Source organism: Melitaea cinxia, chromosome 12 (genome assembly GCF_905220565.1).
Source record: "Melitaea cinxia chromosome 12, ilMelCinx1.1, whole genome shotgun sequence".
In the NCBI taxonomy this organism is placed as follows: domain Eukaryota; kingdom Metazoa; phylum Arthropoda; class Insecta; order Lepidoptera; family Nymphalidae; genus Melitaea; species Melitaea cinxia.
Genome location: NC_059405.1, coordinates 15,043,792 through 15,062,521, shown reverse-complemented (window position 1 = coordinate 15,062,521; position 18,730 = coordinate 15,043,792). Strand labels below are relative to the sequence as shown.

Here is an 18,730-nt window from a genome sequence, read left to right as displayed (position 1 = left end):
ACTGAAATATAAATATAGAACAAATGGGTAAAAATTGAAGGTTATTACTGGAAAGTTTTGTTCATACATTTTTCCAAATTTGAATTATTTAATATTTATGTTTAAAAAAAGAATTATAACATTTTTTTTAAATTAATTATCCATTACTTTGACTTCTTTTGCCAATTCTTATTATTCATTTAAAACTACGTAATAATTCTTAAAACTGTTCAAAGTATTTTATCATATCATACACGAGATGAGGGCAACACACGGAATTCACGCCATTTTTTGGTCGTACTTGTGGAGGCGCATATCCAACAGCCGATAGGCTTAAATGAGTGGTGAGTGATACACGAGATAATTTTAGTTTATTAAATCAGCCGTCAAACGGTGCAAAGCTGGAATTCGTTGTAACTCATTTGAATTTCACGTGTTGGAGGCGTCACGTGTTTTATTTAATTAGCATGCGCTCGATTGTATTTGACCCACTTTATACTTTATCCTGCTAGATGCTATCGATGCGGTTTCACCTGCGTCTATTTATAGCAACTGTCTTGTTACGCAAAGTTGTAGTGTGGACTAACTTGCATAAAAGTGAGAACTGGTATGGAAGAGACAATAAAAGTCTTCGATCAAGTTGGAGGTCGAGTCGATTCAGCCTGTATCATCCCACTGCTGGGCATAGGCCTCTCTCTCCGTGATGGAGCAGCGTTGGAGCTTAATCCACCACGGTGCTCCGCTGCGGGTTAGCGGATATATTCCATAATATAAGTAACGATCTCAGATAACAACCGGGATCGACTGCTTGACGTGCTTGCCTAGGATGCCATGATGAACAACCAGCACGAAAAGAAGAAATATTTGTACGAATACAAACATTCATGTCGGAGGATAGAATATAAAAAAGAAAATAAAGTAACTCAAGTCGTTTTTACTCAAATCACTCAAAATGTATGTGAAGCTAATGTTTGAGTGAAAACATTTATCATTGAAGTTACTCAGTTACTTAATCAAGTTAGGTACTTACCGTTTCGTGTGCACTTCGGACCAGAGTTGCTATGTTGATAGTCTAATTAAAATGCCATTAGCTCTGTCTTGCATCTTCTAGTTTTCCGATTCACGTGCGTCCTTAAGAACTTTGTTATTAAATCACATATCTAGTATATGAAATAAAATACGATAAGTGAATCATCTTGTTGGTTTAATTATAAAACGAGTGTGTCAGTTAAACGAAACAATATCGATACAAAAGGCGTCAGTTTTAAAGAAATCGAATGACTTCGCTAGAGTTATATAAAATCTTACTCAAGTCGCGAGGAGAGCAAATTGTTAACGAGTGAGGATGTCAAAAACTTGAGCGACTCGACTCCTAAAATCCTGTTAAAATCGCATCGCTAAACGATAATTATTATTATATATTTCGAAATTTATAAAGGAACTTAGCTGACTCCGCAAACTTTGTTTTGCCATTTATGTTATTTACCCCCTTAATACCCCTAAGTTATAAGAGGGAGGGCTTATAACTTATGAAAAATAGATGTTGGCCGATTCTCAGACCTACCTGATATGCACACAAAATTTCATAAAAAATCGAACCAGCCGTTTCGGAGTAGTATGGTAACTAACATTGTGACAGGAGAATTTTATATATAACATAATTCTATAGATATTTTTAGCTTATGTCCATCTTGTGATTTATAAATATTACTGTTATATAATACAAGTATTCTTTATTGTAAACCCAAAAATGTGTTCTATAATTTAAAATGTGTTGCTAACATAAATGGTGTGGAGTTCCTGGATTACCTACTCTTTATATCAAAAAAAAAAAAAAAAAAATTTGAAATAACCCCACTCTCTTTGTCTTTATACCTATATGTATTTATCTTAATTACATATTGACCATGACATCGATAGCAGATGACGTCGGTTCTTCGTATCTCTGATAAATTGCATATTGTTTATCGTCCAATTACATACATCGCGATACTTGATCACGAGAATTATTAATGAGATTAAAAGTGTTTTATAAAAAAAAAACGGATATTTTCGATAATTATCCACTTTTTTCGGTCGCGAACTTTTGTTGTGTGTAATTAATCAGAAAAGGTTAGGAAACTACTTAGAATTCTTCTATTACAATGTTTATATGGGCACTTCAAATGTGAAACTTAAACTTAGCATATTATGATAAAGTTGGTATAACATACTCGTGTCAACACCGATTAGAGTCACGTAAATTCGTAAAATCTACGTCGAACGTTAAAAATACAATCAGAAGATCCCTGTCACAACAATCGGGTCATTTTTACAGCACGTGTCAGGTTATGTTACCCGGCGAAGCCTACTACTACTCAGCTGTTCGGGCGTCGACCGGTGACGTCACCACCACGCCCTTCTCACTCCTCCGCCCTACCCCCTCCCCAACCCGCACTCACCCGGCCCCTTAAGGGACAATTATTTGCAGGATACCATTCATCAAACCCGAAACCTGGCTGTATTGCGAAATAGGGTGTTTTTTTTTGCGAGAATCGTACCGTTAGTTATAATGTTATGTAAGTCGCGTTTTTTGAGAAAATACTAAATTTTCGTTAAACGTGGTTTTTTATTGGGTCAGCTATGTTGTACACATAAAGGAAATGAGTTTTTGCTTATGACATTTAAACGTTTTGTATCCAAACAAAGATCTTTTCTGGAAGATCCGAACCCGTACACAAGAGTAAATCCTACTGGGAGTCCGTTACGTGTGAGGCGTTTATTTATTTTTTTGAAGCTACACTTCTGTTGGCGCGTTAAGGAAAAATGATGAGAGTAAGTTATTACGATGCGCGCGCACACCGTCATAAAAAACCGACACCCTGTAGTTAGCTAGTCAACAAAGAAGAAGTTGGCAACGTAAAGCTAGCTAGCCAATGAAGTGTAACTTCTTACGTGCGTACATAAGTACACACACTTTTTTATATATGACTAGGTCGATAAACAAGCATACGGCCCACCTGATAGCAGGCGGAACTATACTTGTAGACACCTGCAACAGCAGAAGCATGGCAAGGCGCTGTCGATCCTACCTCTCTGGTCACCTTACTCAACACAGGACACAACATTACTTGAGCAGCACCTAGCTGTGATATATTCTGTAATGTACTATATTGTAGTGTAGTACTGTGAATGCCCTTACTGTTGTTGGGCAAAGGTTTCTTGACCTAGAAAGAGAGAGAGGTATTTTTTTTTTATACAAACTAGGTCGGCAAACAAGCCTACGGCTCATCTGATGGTAAGCGATTATCGTAGCTTATAGACGTCTGCAACGCGCGCGAAGCCCGCAAGCGCGTTGCCGACCCTATCCCCAATGGTGAATTGACCCTATCTTCACAGGTTTGCTCATCGAAAATTATATATTTGTAAGCGATTCTCGAAGCCTATTGAAGCCTGCTATACCACAAGCATCGCAAGTGCGTCATCGACCCTACCTCCCCCCCCAGTCAACACCCCCCCCCCCCAAGAGCTGTGGTCACGTTACTCAACAACAGGAACAAAACTGCTTGAAATATGTATTATTTAGCTGTGTTCTTCGATAAGGTCGAGCCCTTACAGAAGAACACAACTAAACTGTACCCCAGTCGGGCTGCTCCGTATTTTGAGCAGGATATTTCCTGCTATGCCCTCAGTTAAAGGTTGAACCTAAACGATTATCTTAATTACTACTCGGACCATGCTCAAACGATTAAATTTATCTGTATATGTGTAATCTCTAAATAAAGTTTGATGCAAGGTTTAGTAGACTTTATCTAAAATTTGTTTTGAAAAATTGTTACGTTGGCGCTTACTGTATTTTTAATACTCATACTTATGTACTCGTACTATTGAAATATATGGAAAATGGATTGTTATTTTTTACTATTAATATTTGTATAAAAAATGTAAAACACATTAGATGTTTTCGTAAAACTTATAAAAAGTGCTCACAGTTTTCTTAACAATTAAAATCGATATTTCTACTCACCACGAACAATTCAACCGGTTAATACATTCACTTCCATCATTGTTGAACATTCTGGAATGATTGTTAATAACAATATTTCAATTGTTTTTGCAATCTCGAGAGTATTTCTAAAGAGAAACAGTTCTCACGACTACCGTACAGTGTGCCGCGCTCGTGGTCGCCCCGTAACCTTGCGTACGATGATAAACAAGTGACGTCACCGTTATTTTTAGCCGTGTTTGTGTGGAGCGGTGCGCGTGCGCCGGGGTCGACGACCGCGCCTATCTCAACTGAAAGCCGCGGCTTGTGCGTTTCGTTTCCACAGCCACGCATTGTGCCTGCTAGATATAGTTTTAGGTTAGTTTACTGTTTTATCATTTCTTTAAATTAGAGTCGACTGTCAGCTTAGTTCGTACTTCGTAGACTAACTAGAAACGGCATCTGAACTAAAATTTATTACATTGCTTATTAATTTGAAAATGTAAGATATAATGTATTTTTTATTTCTCCTTTGTAAGTGAAATATTTGGAATGGTTTCGAGTGACATTTTAAAAATAATTTCGATGCGGGCCGCGCCGGGCAGCAGACGTCAGGCTCCCGTGTTCAATGAAAATGCCGATAGTAGCTCATAAGGATGACTGAGCATGTCCCGAATCGGCATTCGGTTGTCGGAGCGCTTTGTTCGTTGTTATCTGAGCGCACAGCGATGCCAGTGAAACGCCAGTGAAAGGGCGATACGCGCTTACAAAGGCTGGTTAATGTGATCCCTCGTCCCGGCTTCGTCCCTCCATGTCCCGGCGTATTCCGCGACGTCCCACTTTTTGGATAGTTTCGTTCGAATTTTCCGGGACAGAAACATCTTGCATCTAACGTTCGACATGTCTGTGTAAAATTTTATTGATGATAAAGACACGTTACTTTCTATGCGTGGTCTTGAAATAAACTAAAAGTTTTTTAAATATATTCATTTAAAAAAATTGTGTTAAAAAGATTATTTATCGTCGTAGTTTCAGTCTAACTCTATTTTGTAGATATTTTTTACAGATCAAAAATGGATTAAAATATTTTCTGATTATTTATATTTTTAAATGTGTTGTTTTTAATTGTGTGTTGTGTTTGTGTGTGTGTGTCCCGCTGTGTCCCGCGGGAGTCCCGACGATGTCCCGTTTCTATCGGTCAGCGTTGCTACACCATTCTCTGGGACAGAAGTTTCACGCAAGGTTCAAAGGATTTCGTAACTAGCCGAACATAATGTAAATGGTTAGTCCGAGTTTCGCGCGGTTTACGTAACGCGGTTGTTGAACTCGACTAAATAAAAAATAAAAAAAATTTTACGTTACGCATACTTACGTATTGCTTAAGTGATAATATGGGTTGATAGCAATTTGCAATGTTTTTTTAGTTGTGAAATTAGTAGATATAAAAAAAAAGCCAAGAAGCCAATGATTTATTTACTTATAATACGGGATATTTAGTGTTAACTTAATTGATTTTTCAGGCAAACTCCAAAAAAAAAAACTTAAAAAGTACAATTTCGAATATTCCATATTCACATACCTACATTAGTAGGAGATTTTTAATAAGAAGTTTAAATAATGAATGATAACAATTGATTAGTGCACACAACCATATTGTGTAAAATCGTAAATGTCAATCGTAAATCTCAATAAAATCACCTTCTCATTTTTGTGATAATTTTTGTTATTTCATGTTTTTTTTTTATTTATATTACAATTAAACTTTAGACAATTATTGATTTTATTTATGTGTGTGCAAGAAAATTAATAAATACTCAATGATGTTACTTTGTTGTTTTCCTTTCACTGAAGTTTTATGACAAAAAAGTCAAAGCCCGTGTACTATCGTAATTTGAAATTTTCAATATCATGTTACGAGGGTAAATTCAAACGCAGGTAACACAGGTGAAGGTACAAAGAGCAGGAAAATGTCAATTTTTGTACAGAGAAAAGTTTCGCTAGCGCGCTTTTTTTGTATTTAAATAACTTAATAACTTAGTATGGAATGTTTAAAAGAAAATTTCTTTTAGTTCTTATTTGTTAGTTTTTAATTATTATTCCGTTGTGTGCTGCTTGTATATGAGTTATTAATGTATTTGCACTTAGAATGCAATGATAACGCAGTAATGTGTTCAGCAACATTGTAAGAGTTGGCGTCAGTCCCTACATATTCATATTGTGGTTATTTTAGTACGTTCTTCACTGTCTCCACAACGATATTTTTTATTGTATATAAACTATGTCGGCAAACAAGCGTACGGCTTACCTGATGGTAAGCGACCGTAGCTTATAGACGTCTGTCACACCAGAAGCATCACAAGCGCGTTGCCGACCCTATTACCCCGGTAGCTCTGGTCACCAATAGGAACATAAGGTCGAGGTACCCAGTCGGGCTGCTCCATATTTTGAGCGGGAAATTTCCTGCTATGCCCTATTAGCTCAGTTTTTTTTTATAAATATTATTAAAAGAATCTGTCACATACAATAAATATTATATTATATCCTACAATTAAACTGTTTGTCTATTCGTATAAGTTATATTCATATCAAATTTATCATATGTTGGAAATTTTATAGGTAACGTCTCGATTCCTTATATAAACTTATAAGTAACTCTCACTCGGTTTTACTTATAAAACTATTGACTATTTCGGAATTTTAGAATATAATGAAACAGATATGTGAATCTTCAGCTTGATAGCTTATTATACAAAGTTTTATTACATTCGATAGATTGTTTTTTTATAAAGAGTAACTGTGGAGTTTCTTGCTGATTCTACTCTAAAGAATCTTCATTCCAAATTGAAGGTAGCTTCACTTTCTGTAATGAATCTATGAAAACGAATATAATTTTAATTTGTAAAAAGAATTATCGAATCGGACTACTCTGTAAAACTTATGCGTGGTCATAGATTAAAAAAAATATACCTACACGTTGACTTGAGAACCGTTTCTCCCTTTTTTTTGTTTGTTAGTGACAATTCAAAAGTTCTTGTGAAGCCTACTTACAATTAGATAAAGATATTTTCGATTTTCGATTATTTCGATAATTTTCGATTTTAATTTAAAAGATCCAGCCACCTATATATCTATTTATTTGTATACTTGCGCATCTATACTAAAATATTATAACATTTCGAAAGTTGTGCGACATATAGAACTAACTAGAACTCATAGGAACGTTAAGAAATATCAAAAATTTATTTCGTCAGCCGGAGCGAGTTACGTGGAGGTGAAAATATATAAAAAAATAGCCAGTTTGCTATGGACGACAAGATTCGCGAGGTCGTTGACACGCAGGCGCCTTATGGAGGCAGCACGTATGCTTTGACAGCTAACGGTAAGCTTTATTAGGATTAGACGAACGGTCCATTAAAATCCTATGCGGTTTAGAACGACTGTTGTACGTAATATTAAATTGTTATTAATATTTTTCGTGTATTATACAAGAAATTTAAAGATTCACAAATCTGCAACATAATGCCTAAATTAATATATATATATATATATATAAATATTAATTTAATTATAAATAATATTTTTAATGCAATTATATTACAATCAAACTAAGCTATGACTTTTCAAGCAGTGTAAAAATGCAATTACAGTGTCAACGTAATATAATTAATTTTAAAAATATATAGTTCTTAGTATTTGTATATTAGTAATTTGTAATATATTTATAACAAAACAATATATACGAAAAAAAAAGTATGAAAAATCTAATATCAAATATTATAATCATCAACTTATTTTAATTCGAAACTAAAACGTGACATTTGATACTAAACTTTTCTAATATTCTTTACGAGTAGTACAAACGGCGGTCACTATAACTCGCTAGCCTATTTTCGATTTGACTTTCACCGTGTATCAGAGGTGAAGCGATGCGCGCTAAATATAAAATATATATACGTACTTCTAGATCGTACCGCATCAACGTTTTAACGAAAATAACAAATAAAAATAACGGGCGACCTTCGCGCAATTAGCTTAGGACTCGTACAGACGGACGACTTTCGTGCCACTTATTAAATAAATAGTTACAACACCTATTACCCTTGTCCTCCAGTAGATATGCAATGGATCCCATTTTATTTGTATAACATAAATGCCACATATAATAATAACGGTTTTCGGTTTCGATTCCCGCTCGGGATGGATAGTTGTATCTGTACAAATATTTCTTTCTGGTTTTGATGTCTATCCTTGTGGGTCTCCCCACCGTGCCTCGGCAGTGCATGTAAAGCGGTCCCGGTTGTTATTATCAATATCTGATAGCGATCGTTACCCATAGTACATATCCGTCAACACGCAGTAGAGCAGCCTGGTGGATTAAACTCTAATCCTTCTCTTACATGGAGAAAGAGGCTTATTCCCAGTTGTGGGATGTGGCAGAATCTTTCGATCGTATGAATGCCAAAACCATAATTATATAGAAACATATGAATGGCCTATATCAAAATCAAAATTAAAAATAACTTTATTCAAATAGACTACAAAGTCACCTTCGAATCGACATTTTACTAATGAAATTATTAATTATAGCTAATAGCGAAGTTATCACGGATTCGGAATGTAGGTTCTGCACAGAAGAATCGGCAAGTAACTGCAGGTGTTTCTTAAAAAAAGGTATTATTATGTACAATTGTACATTTATAACTTATTACCGATTTCGCGATCGGTAATGCAAATTAAATAGTAAGTTGCTCTGACTGCCTAGTGCTTTGCTGTTGACTAGCCCGTTGGCGCAGTTTGTAGTGGCTCTGCTTTCTGTTCCGCGGATTGCGGATTCGATTCCCACTTGAGTCTGGGTGTAATATATGTATTATTTATATATGATTTATTTGTGTGTATATTTATAAAAAAAATATAGTTATAACAGTCGGCTTTTCTTGTAACACAAGCATTAAGTTGCTTATCATAGGAACAGACAACCGTGTGTGTATTTTATAAGATATTTATCTATTATTTATTTATTTATAACTTGCTTAAGAACAAAAGTTCTAATTGCTTTCATCTCCTATCCAATCTTACCATCCCATAGCTGCGGAGCTAACGTGTCGTCGTCATAGTATTACAGGTCTTATGAATGAGTGCAACAATATCTCAAAACATTCCACGTGTATTGTCAACGGCATAGCGAGTCACGACAAATGAAATTTATTTAGCTGTGTATTTGGTAGCGGCGGATTATTCATAGAGGCAATGTTGACAAGTACCTTAGGGGCTTGCTGGCTGGGGTGTGGGGTTCGGGGGACATAATTCAGTTGCTTTCATTCGACGCCTTCCTATTTTGTTTTAGAGAAAGCCGTGGGTTTATATTGTTTTATAGTCTTAATGGTGAATATTAATATCAGTATTGTCAATTTTTACAATCTATACACATATCTTTTGTCTATCGAATAATCTAAATAATAATATGAGGATTTAAATACTATTAAATATAAATTGTATTTTAATGGTGATGATGATGTTACAGTTGTTACACCGCAAGTTTCAAATATAATTTAGCTTATAAAGTGAATTAATGTATGTAGACGTCCTAATTTCATCCGTCCATCACATCCGTTATTATAAGAGTCCCGAAATCGCACGAATACTTTATCCGAAAATCCCAAAGTTGGAATTCGAATCTTAAAAACGTGTTAAAAATATAATATTCGTAATTCCGCGGAATTTTGGTTCCTAACACGTACGAAGAGAGCTCAGTTTCGTTCGACGGTATCGTTAAAAATTCCAGAATACCGACGAAAAATCGCAACATCGGAATTTTAACGTAAAACACGAGTTAAATAACGGCGAACGAATTTCTTTTAAAAAAAATATTTATTTAATAATTACAAGATGTTTATAGTTACAAATGTTCTACAAGACTGATCTTAAAATAATAATTAATTAAAACATTAAATTTAAAACTTATGAACTAAATGCACTTTTGAATTGTCCCACGGAAACGCTTGGTCAGCAGCCATTGTTACAACTTGAGCCGGTGGCGTCGATGGGTCGCGTAACTCCTCCCTCCTTAAGCTGGAAGCGCATTTTGCAGCTTCCTGAAGCGTCCTCGCTGCAACTGTTCTGTCTGACTGCAGGTTCCGCCGTCTGGTATGATTTACTTCGGCTCTGTCTCCATAGGTATAATTTCCAGCATATAATCCCAGCGCAGATGATGTATATTCCGATGGTGGGCCAACTCGGGGTAGCCATCATAACTTGCCAATTAATGCCATCTTCGTTTGGGATGTCTTCTGCACGTTTCATCAACTCATGGATACTGTCCAGTGAGATGTCTTCGAGCTGAAGGTTATAATGTATCTTTTCTTCTGGTATGATTGGAGTACTTGGTAATGGAATGATTTCATCTATTGTTATTGTGTCAGAATTTGTTCTCAATATTTTATTTGATATTTCCAATTGACAGTCACTTGTGATGCTGACTATTTGAATACCGGATATCCTTTTGTATGTTGTTTTTGAACCACAATGAATTCTTAAAATTTCATCGTGTTGAAGAATTATCAGCCATTTGTTTTCTTCTATTTTCTGTATTTTCTGTTGTTTGAGATTCATTTTCGCTCTTGTACAGTTTGCTTTTTGATGTTTGATGAGTGATATAACGCAGTCTTCGGATTTATCTACGGGTTGACTATTCAATGTCGCGCAGAGATGGGTGTCTTGCGTGATCTTCTTGCAGCTGTCCTCCAGGTAAGAGTACTCCTCGCTACCCAGTACTAGGTATTTGGATTTGGGAATAATAGTTAAATTTTGCTTATCTGGGATGGAATAGATATGGAGAAGGTCAAAAACGTTTGGATCAACGGAGGGTATTTCCAGGATAAATGTTAATGCGTGCTCTGTGCTATAAGCTTTTACACTAATTGACTTTTCTATACTATGTATATTTTTGATGCTTATGCTATCTACTGCTTTAAATTTATTTGACTTTTGCATGTTCTGAATCTCAGTTATTAAGTTATGTGGAGCTATTATACTTGGGTGCATTACACCTATCTGAGCAAAGGTCATTGCATCTTCTAGAACTAAAAGCTTATTTAATAGGAACTCTAAACTAAAATTTATTTGAATGTATAAATCTAAAAAGTTCATATGATTAATTACTAAATTATTACTAATAGTGGCATTTTTCAACAGGTTTACTAATTTTTCCTCATTTTCTTTAATTATTTGTATTTGTTTGCTAAATTCTTTAATTGTATTTTCCGCTAAAAATAAAGATTGTTTCTGAGAATTTTGAATTTTATAAACTGAATTTCGTAAGTTTGATATTTCATTTTCAAATTTAATCGCATCTTCGTAGTCTAAATTTCCTGTAATTGCTTTAACCACAGATCCTAACCCATTTATTATACCACGCCTAACTCTAGTTGAGTGCGGTGCTATAAACATAATTTTCTTATTTATTAAACTTAAACTAGCTTCCATCTGGTTCTTATATGTTTGATAACGTACATCCTTACTATCTAATAACGACCTATCCTCTGCTTCTTTCGTGCTAACATATAGTGCTAGAATTTTTATAGTAACCTCATGAAGGTAAGTGATATTATAGACACAAGCCAGACTAAAAGTATCAATCTGTTTGAAAACTAGTCCTTGTTTAAGTAATAATATTCCATTTTCATTATTTACGGGATTAAGGGTCAAGTTGGCTGTTGCGAAGAGCACCCAGGCTCCTGCGATGAGGGTCCTGTAACAAGATGTGGTCTTCGTAAAAGCTTATAATGTACTCTAATAGATTTTGAATTGGGGTGGTTACCTATTATTTCGGCAACATTATTGGGGTGAAGGTGAATTATTTTATATGGACCTTTGAAGACTGGTTTGGTTTTGTCATTGCGCGCAGTTTTGGCTACCTGTTTGTAAACTATTTCTCCTACCTTAAATGTGATCTCCTTGGCGGCCTGGTTACGTTTTTCTATTACCTGTTCTTTATTTTTGGCCATGTGAGCTGCTAAACATTCTTGTACTGCTTCTGCGTTTCTGCGGTGCTTGATGACATAGTCCTGGTAAAACTCTTTAGGATAGAATAATTCCAAAGGATTTCGAGAAGCTGTGTGACCAAATAACAGTTCTCGTGGTGTATAACCGGTTACAGAGTGAATTGAGTTATTATAGGCAATTACAGCGTAATTCATTATTAAATTAATTGGGTCTTCTTTATTTGTCATTCTTTGTATTCTGATAATCTCACCTATGGTTGAATGGAATCGTTCTATGGGGGAGTTGGAATTCGGGTTGTATGGTGTTGTAAAGTGAATGTTAATGTCGTGAGATGCACATATTTCCTTAATAACTTCGTTATCGAATTTACTATCTGAATCGGTTGTTATTTTCAATGGTAAACCTATGATAGAGAAAACTTGTATCAATGCTTCAGCGATGTGTACACTACTTGCAGCGTTTAGGGGCATAGCTTGTGCAAATTTTGAAAAATTATCTATTATTGTTAGAAAAGTTGCGCCTCCTGTAGAATAGAGGTCCATAAACAGATGTTCAAGAGGTTTTGTCGGTGTCTGAGTCAAGTTCAAAGGGGGTCTGAGAGGATTTCTCTCGTACTTAGATTTTAAGCAAATATCACATTGATTAATAAATTTTTGAATCGAAAGCAACATATTAGACCAATGGTAATTTCTACGGAGCTGTTTAAATGTTTCTTGAATACCGCGATGCGTTGTTTTGCCTTCGTGGTATTTCTTTATTAATTCCTGTTGTTCTGTCTTATTTTCGACTACGGTCACACGCGAGCTACACCTAATTAATTTTGGGCCTCTGTCATTAAAAATAGTAGTGTAAACCCTTGCAAAGGCTGAATATAAACTTTCGTCGTAAAAATAGCAGTGAAAGATACGATCTGCTATAGTATGTTCTTTCAGAAATCTAATAATTTCAGGCTCAGTGTTGTTTATGGGGATAAATACGTCTTTGATAACGATTCTAGAGTTTGTCGATCTATTTTCTACTCTATATTCTGAACCGGGTGTAGACCTTATGTGAAACTGTTTAAGTTGTCTGTCAATGGCGTCTGATAAGATTGGTATACCTCTATTTTCGTTGTCGGGTTGGGTATGATTAGTGGAGATCAGCTGGTCTTGGTCAACACTCATTTGGTCATTGTGGGTTTGCATGTCATTTTCTCTTTGATTTTGTACGTGAACGTTGTCAGTATTGTCAGTCGCATTGTCAATGTCAGTGTTTTGTGATTCAATTGCATTGTCAGTGTCTGTATTTTGCGCTTTAGTCGTATTGTCAATGTCTGTGTTTTGAGCTTCCCTACGTACATTATCAAAAATTCGATTGATTATTTCATCGTCATCGTTGTCGTCAAGATTTACGGCTAATGAATCAACACTTTTATGGAAAATTTTAACTCTAGATAATGCATCTGCGTTCGTGTTTTGACTACCCTTTTTATACACCACTTTGTAATCATACTCAGCAAGCTTAAGTCTCCAACGAGTTAGTTTTGAATTTGGGTCTTTCAAGGACATTAACCATGACAAAGGTCTATGGTCAGTGTAGATGGTAAACTTTCTACCATATAAATACGGCCTGAAGTATTTAATGGCCCAGATTATAGCTAACAATTCTTTCTCTATGGTTGAATAACGATTTTCTGTATCTGATAGTGTCCTAGATGCGTAAGCAACAGGTTTATCAGATCCTACGTTTCCCTGCGATAAGACTGCTCCTATGGCTATATCAGAGGCATCAGTTGTCAAAATAAATGGTTTGTCAAAGTCTGGGTATTGTAAGATGGGAGAGTTTGTTAAAATTTGCTTACATTTGTCTACCGCGTCTATAAATTCTGGTGTATGTATTACTTTAGCGTTTTTCTTTAAACATGCTGTTAATGGTTTGGTTAATTTCGCGAAGTCCTTAATGAACTTACGATAGTAGCCTACTAGACCTAGGAAAGACTTAATATCCTTTTGATTACATGGTATAGGGAAATTTAATACGGCTTTGATTTTATCTTTGTTAGGCTTAAGTCCCTGGTCCGTGAGTTCGTGTCCTAGGAAATTAACTTGTTTTTGTAAAAATTCGGATTTATCTAATTGAATCTTCAAATTGTGGACTTTGAAACGATCAAAAACTTGTTTTAATTTAACTATATGGTCTTGTAAAGACGTGGATACTATGATGACGTCATCTAAATAGGTAAAAACGTTATCTAAACCTCTTAAAATGTGATCCATAAGACGTTGAAAAGTGCTAGGGGCATTTTTCAAGCCAAAGGGCATTCGTAAAAATTCATAATGTCCTCTTTCTGTTGTAAAGGCAGTCTTTTCAATATCGTTAGGATGCATCTCAATTTGATGGTAGCCACTCGCGAGGTCGAGGGTAGTAAAGTATTGTGCTCGTCCTAGTCTGTCTAATATGTCGTTTATGTTTGGAAGGGGGTATTTGTCCTCTACAATCCTATCATTTAGTCGTCTATAGTCAATAACAAGTCTCCACTTAACCTTTCCAGAGGCGTCTGGTTTTTTAGGGACTATGTGTACTGGGCAAGACCATGGGGATATGCTTTCTCTAATGATTCCTTGTTTTAAAAGGTTGTCGACTTGGTTCTGAATTTCTTTACGCTGTTGAGGGGCCTGTCTGTAACTTCTAACGAAAATAGGAGTCTGGTCAGTTAGTCTTAGTTCGTGTTTTACGGTATGGGTGAAGGACAGTGGAATTTTGTCTGAATGAAAAATTTCTCTATAATTATAACAAAGTCTAATTATTTCTCGCTTTTCCTCGTCATTCATATGCTCAGTACGTATTTTATTTAGGTTTTGTTTTAATTCATGGTCAAAATTTTCTTGAATATTTAAATTATTCAGACTACAGATGCTTTCCAAGTTATTTAATACATATTCGGGTACAGGTTCAAGAGCTACCTGGGTATTATTGGTGACAATTTTCTTTTCATTGCTAAAATTAATTATGGATGTCTTAAAAATGCCATTTTTAACTGTAACTAGGGCTGTTGGCGATTTAAGATCTTTATCCCAATAGAACTCATCACAAATATATTGACCATCAGTATAGTTTGTTTTGACAATAATTAATTTTTCACATTTAGGTTCAACTTTAACTTTCTTAACTGGATAATCTGTATATATAGGTATTTTACAAGTAGGAGATATCAATAATTTATTGTTTAAGTCAATTGTACAGCCTAATTCTTTCAACAAATCTATTCCTAATATTCCTATATACTTCGGATCAACATCGAACACTAAAAACTTATGAGACTTATCGGTATTAAATTGAGGGGGTAAAGGTAAATATGCAACATAGTCATGTTTAGTAGTAGCGTGTGCGGTTTTCACTAAAAACGGTTCATATTGTATGCAATGTTCAAAACTAGTTCCTATTAATGCTTTAGGTGATATCATGCAGTTAGTTGCTCCTGTGTCTAATAAGAATTTACCCTTAAACTCTGGGAGGTCAATGTATGGTAGATGGGACTTACCTTGTCTTTTTATCTCAACAGTATTTAAGTGTGATCTTCGTTTACCTTGTCCTCGGGAAAATCCTGGTGGTTTGTCTGGTCTGAGGACGTATCTGCGTAATCTTGGTCAGAAAATTGTGTGGTAAAGTACTCACCTTGTTCGCAATAGGGGTCGTCGTTATCTTGGTCGAATTCTGGTTCGTTACTTGTGTAGAAAAATTCTTCCTGACCCAACTGAGGTCTAGGTGGTTTATTTACTGACCTCATTGTAACATCTGAGATATTTTGTGGCTGGTTAACTTGTTGATGTGGCATATTCTGCTGCTGTCTGAAGTTTCCAGAGTTCCTAAAATTACCGGAACTTTGGGGTGTAAAATTACCTGCAGCTTGCTTGTTTTTCCACGGTGACGCGGGCTGTACCCACTGTGGTCTTTGTGGTCCAACATTATCGAAGAACCTATGTTTGGGTATATTACTAAACCTAAACGGCAGGCTAGTTTGACTTATGGGCATATTAGGTCTAGGCATCTCTTTTGGTTTGGCTTGTATGGGAGGTGAATGAAAATTATTAAATTTATTATGAGCTAATCGTGCCTCCTCTTGTCTAGCTGTTATTATCGCTACCTCCAGGGTCGTAGGTTGTGAAATACGCACCCCGATCGAGACATGAAATTCAAGGTTATTGATATATTGGTCGATTACCATATTTTCGTAATATGATTTATCACTGTGCCTACCTACCGAGTTTAACGTATCTAATATATCTCTGAGACGTTTGCCGAAAGCCTCCGCGTCTTCATTTTTATTACGACGGACACGCGTTAGCTCCTGCATTACTTGAATCTCATTACGCGGCTCTCCTAACCTACGTATTAATGCTGATTTAATGCTATCCCACGTATCGAGTGACTCTTCGTAGGCCACGGCATCTATCGCGGTTCCGCTTAGCCTACTTTTAATGAGAGAGATAAGTGGCGGACTTACTCTAGCAGGTGCATCGAGCATACACAGTATATTCTCTACCTCTCTTATATAATAATTAAGTATTTTTGGATTACCATCATACCTGGGCATAACATCCCTTACAAATTTAAAATTATGTATGTCTGAACTATTCATATTGAATAATAAAAAGAAATCGAGTAAAATTAGAAAACTACTTGTTAACGATTAGCGATAACGTTGGCGTTACGCTAACTATAACTACGTATAACACAAAATATTCTATTATTAAATTTATTGTCTAATGCGATTCTAGCATAAAGACAAAAATTATTTAAATCTGACACAAAATATATTATTATTAAATTAATTGTCTAATGCGATTTTAGCATAAGAACAAAAAATATTTAAGCATTACACAAAATATATTATTATTAAACTAATTGTCTAATCGCGATTATAGCACAAAGACAATCACATGTAACACTATACTAGTATGCATAAATATAATATAACGACATGAGATATAGCACAGGATACTGGGTAAACGATTCGTACTTACCCAAGGATTCTCTGCATCTCTTGCCGGGCCTTGTAGAACAGCAGGACTCCCAATTCGCCAGGACTCCCGCAGGATATCGCCGTTCGTAGGTTCTTCTATAGCGGATCGCGAAAATAACGATAGATATCGTTCACTCTATTCGGAGAGTTTTATTCGAAGTTCGAGTGTCGCGATCCTACCGACTGCGCCAGTTAAATAACGGCGAACGAATTTCTTTTAAAAAAAATATTTATTTAATAATTACAAGATGTTTATAGTTACAAATGTTCTACAAGACTGATCTTAAAATAATAATTAATTAAAACATTAAATTTAAAACTTATGAACTAAATGCACTTTTGAATTGTCCCACGGAAACGCTTGGTCAGCAGCCATTGTTACAACTTGAGCCGGTGGCGTCGATGGGTCGCGTAACTCACGTGAAAACATTTTAATAAAAACAAATTTCGAGTAGCTACGGATGGCGTGTTATATTTCCCGTATTATGATAACATTTTTGATTATAACGTTTAGCAGTAACAGAGTTACAGTGACAATGTAATGCTTAACATATTTCATATTAACATTGACAATTGTTTATTCTACGTGACATTGGCAAAATTATCTCCTCTTTTTGGCGCCATTGAAAATCATTACAAAAAACGAAGTTAAAGTTGAAATATTATATTATTAATAATATATTACGTTACTCTTTATTGATTTCTTTATACAACTAATCGTCGGTCGGCAAACAAGTGTACGGCTCACCAGGTGGTAAGCGATTACGTAGCATATAGAGGCCTGCAACACCAGAAGCATCACAAGCGCGTTGCTGATCCTACCTGGATCCCCCCCTCTCCCCAGGAGCTCTGGTCACCTTACTCACCACAAGAACACGACACATACATAGTCAATATTATATCGCTCTGTGTATTAATCCATTTTTAGTCATTTATTTGTGAAAAAAATATTTACACTAACTGAAAGCTATATTGCAAAAGGATATTAATATTCATGTTTGTAAGAAGGGGAACATTATATAACATTTCACTCGCGTCGACCAATGTATGATCTTCGTTCATTTACATATTAAAACATCGGTACTTCTCAAATATTTGAATCAGTCTCAAATGACTTGATTGTCTCAATGTAATAGCAAAATTTTAATAAGTTATTTTATATCTGTCGGTTCTTTTGAAATCATGCATGTCCCTTTAGTAAGACTGACGAGGGTGTGTATAGCTATAGACAGACTACATATATATCTTCAACTGTCTGTCAACTGGGTTATGTCAGACCATGGACGAACCGGTGACGCGTCATGTCAGATTAATTATATATAATTATCTAAAAATCAGTTACAACATTTCGACTACTACTTAAATTATTAAAAACGATTCAAAGCTTACAGTAACTTGTCTTCGATTATTGTTTTTTTTTTAATGAATATACCTCAACTAGATTTTTTACACGTCTTAAGATTTTTGTAATTTAATTTAATTTTAATTAATTTAATTTAATTTTTGCGCAACATATACTGTATAGGAGCGTAACTGTAGAACTAAAATAGGACACAGCAGGAAATATTCTGCTCACAATCTGGAGCAGCCTGATTGTAAGTACCTCGACCTTACAGAAGATCACAGCTAAATAATACTGCTTTCAAGCAGTGTTGTGTTCCTGTGGTGAGTAAGATGACCAGAGCTCCTGGGGGATTGGGGATTGGGTCGGCAACGCGCTTGCGATGCTTGTGGTGTTGCAGGTGTCTATAAGCTACGGTAATCTCTTACCATCAAGTGAGCCG

At 35.5% G+C, this 18,730-nt stretch overlaps 2 protein-coding genes across 3 annotated transcripts in view; one reads left to right on the top strand and one right to left on the bottom strand.

The window, feature by feature from the left end:
* LOC123658709 (max dimerization protein 1-like) overlaps nucleotides 1-18,730 on the top strand; it is a 331,673-nt gene that overhangs the window by 67,410 nt on the left and 245,533 nt on the right. The window lies entirely within an intron of this gene.
* LOC123658708 lies at nucleotides 9,810-16,964 on the bottom strand. Of its 2 annotated transcripts, none has more exons than XM_045594057.1 (2): nucleotides 16,948-16,964; nucleotides 9,810-11,690 (listed from the first exon to the last, which is right to left on the bottom strand). In XM_045594057.1, the coding sequence occupies exons 1-2, from the start codon at nucleotides 16,962-16,964 to the stop codon at nucleotides 9,947-9,949; spliced, it is 1,761 nt and encodes a 586-aa protein (XP_045450013.1). In that variant the 3' UTR covers nucleotides 9,810-9,946. The 2 variants fall into 2 exon arrangements, 1 of the variants encoding a protein (XP_045450013.1); XR_006743920.1 differs by lacking the exon at nucleotides 16,948-16,964 and adding an exon at nucleotides 15,824-15,869 and having other exon boundaries at nucleotides 11,626-11,690.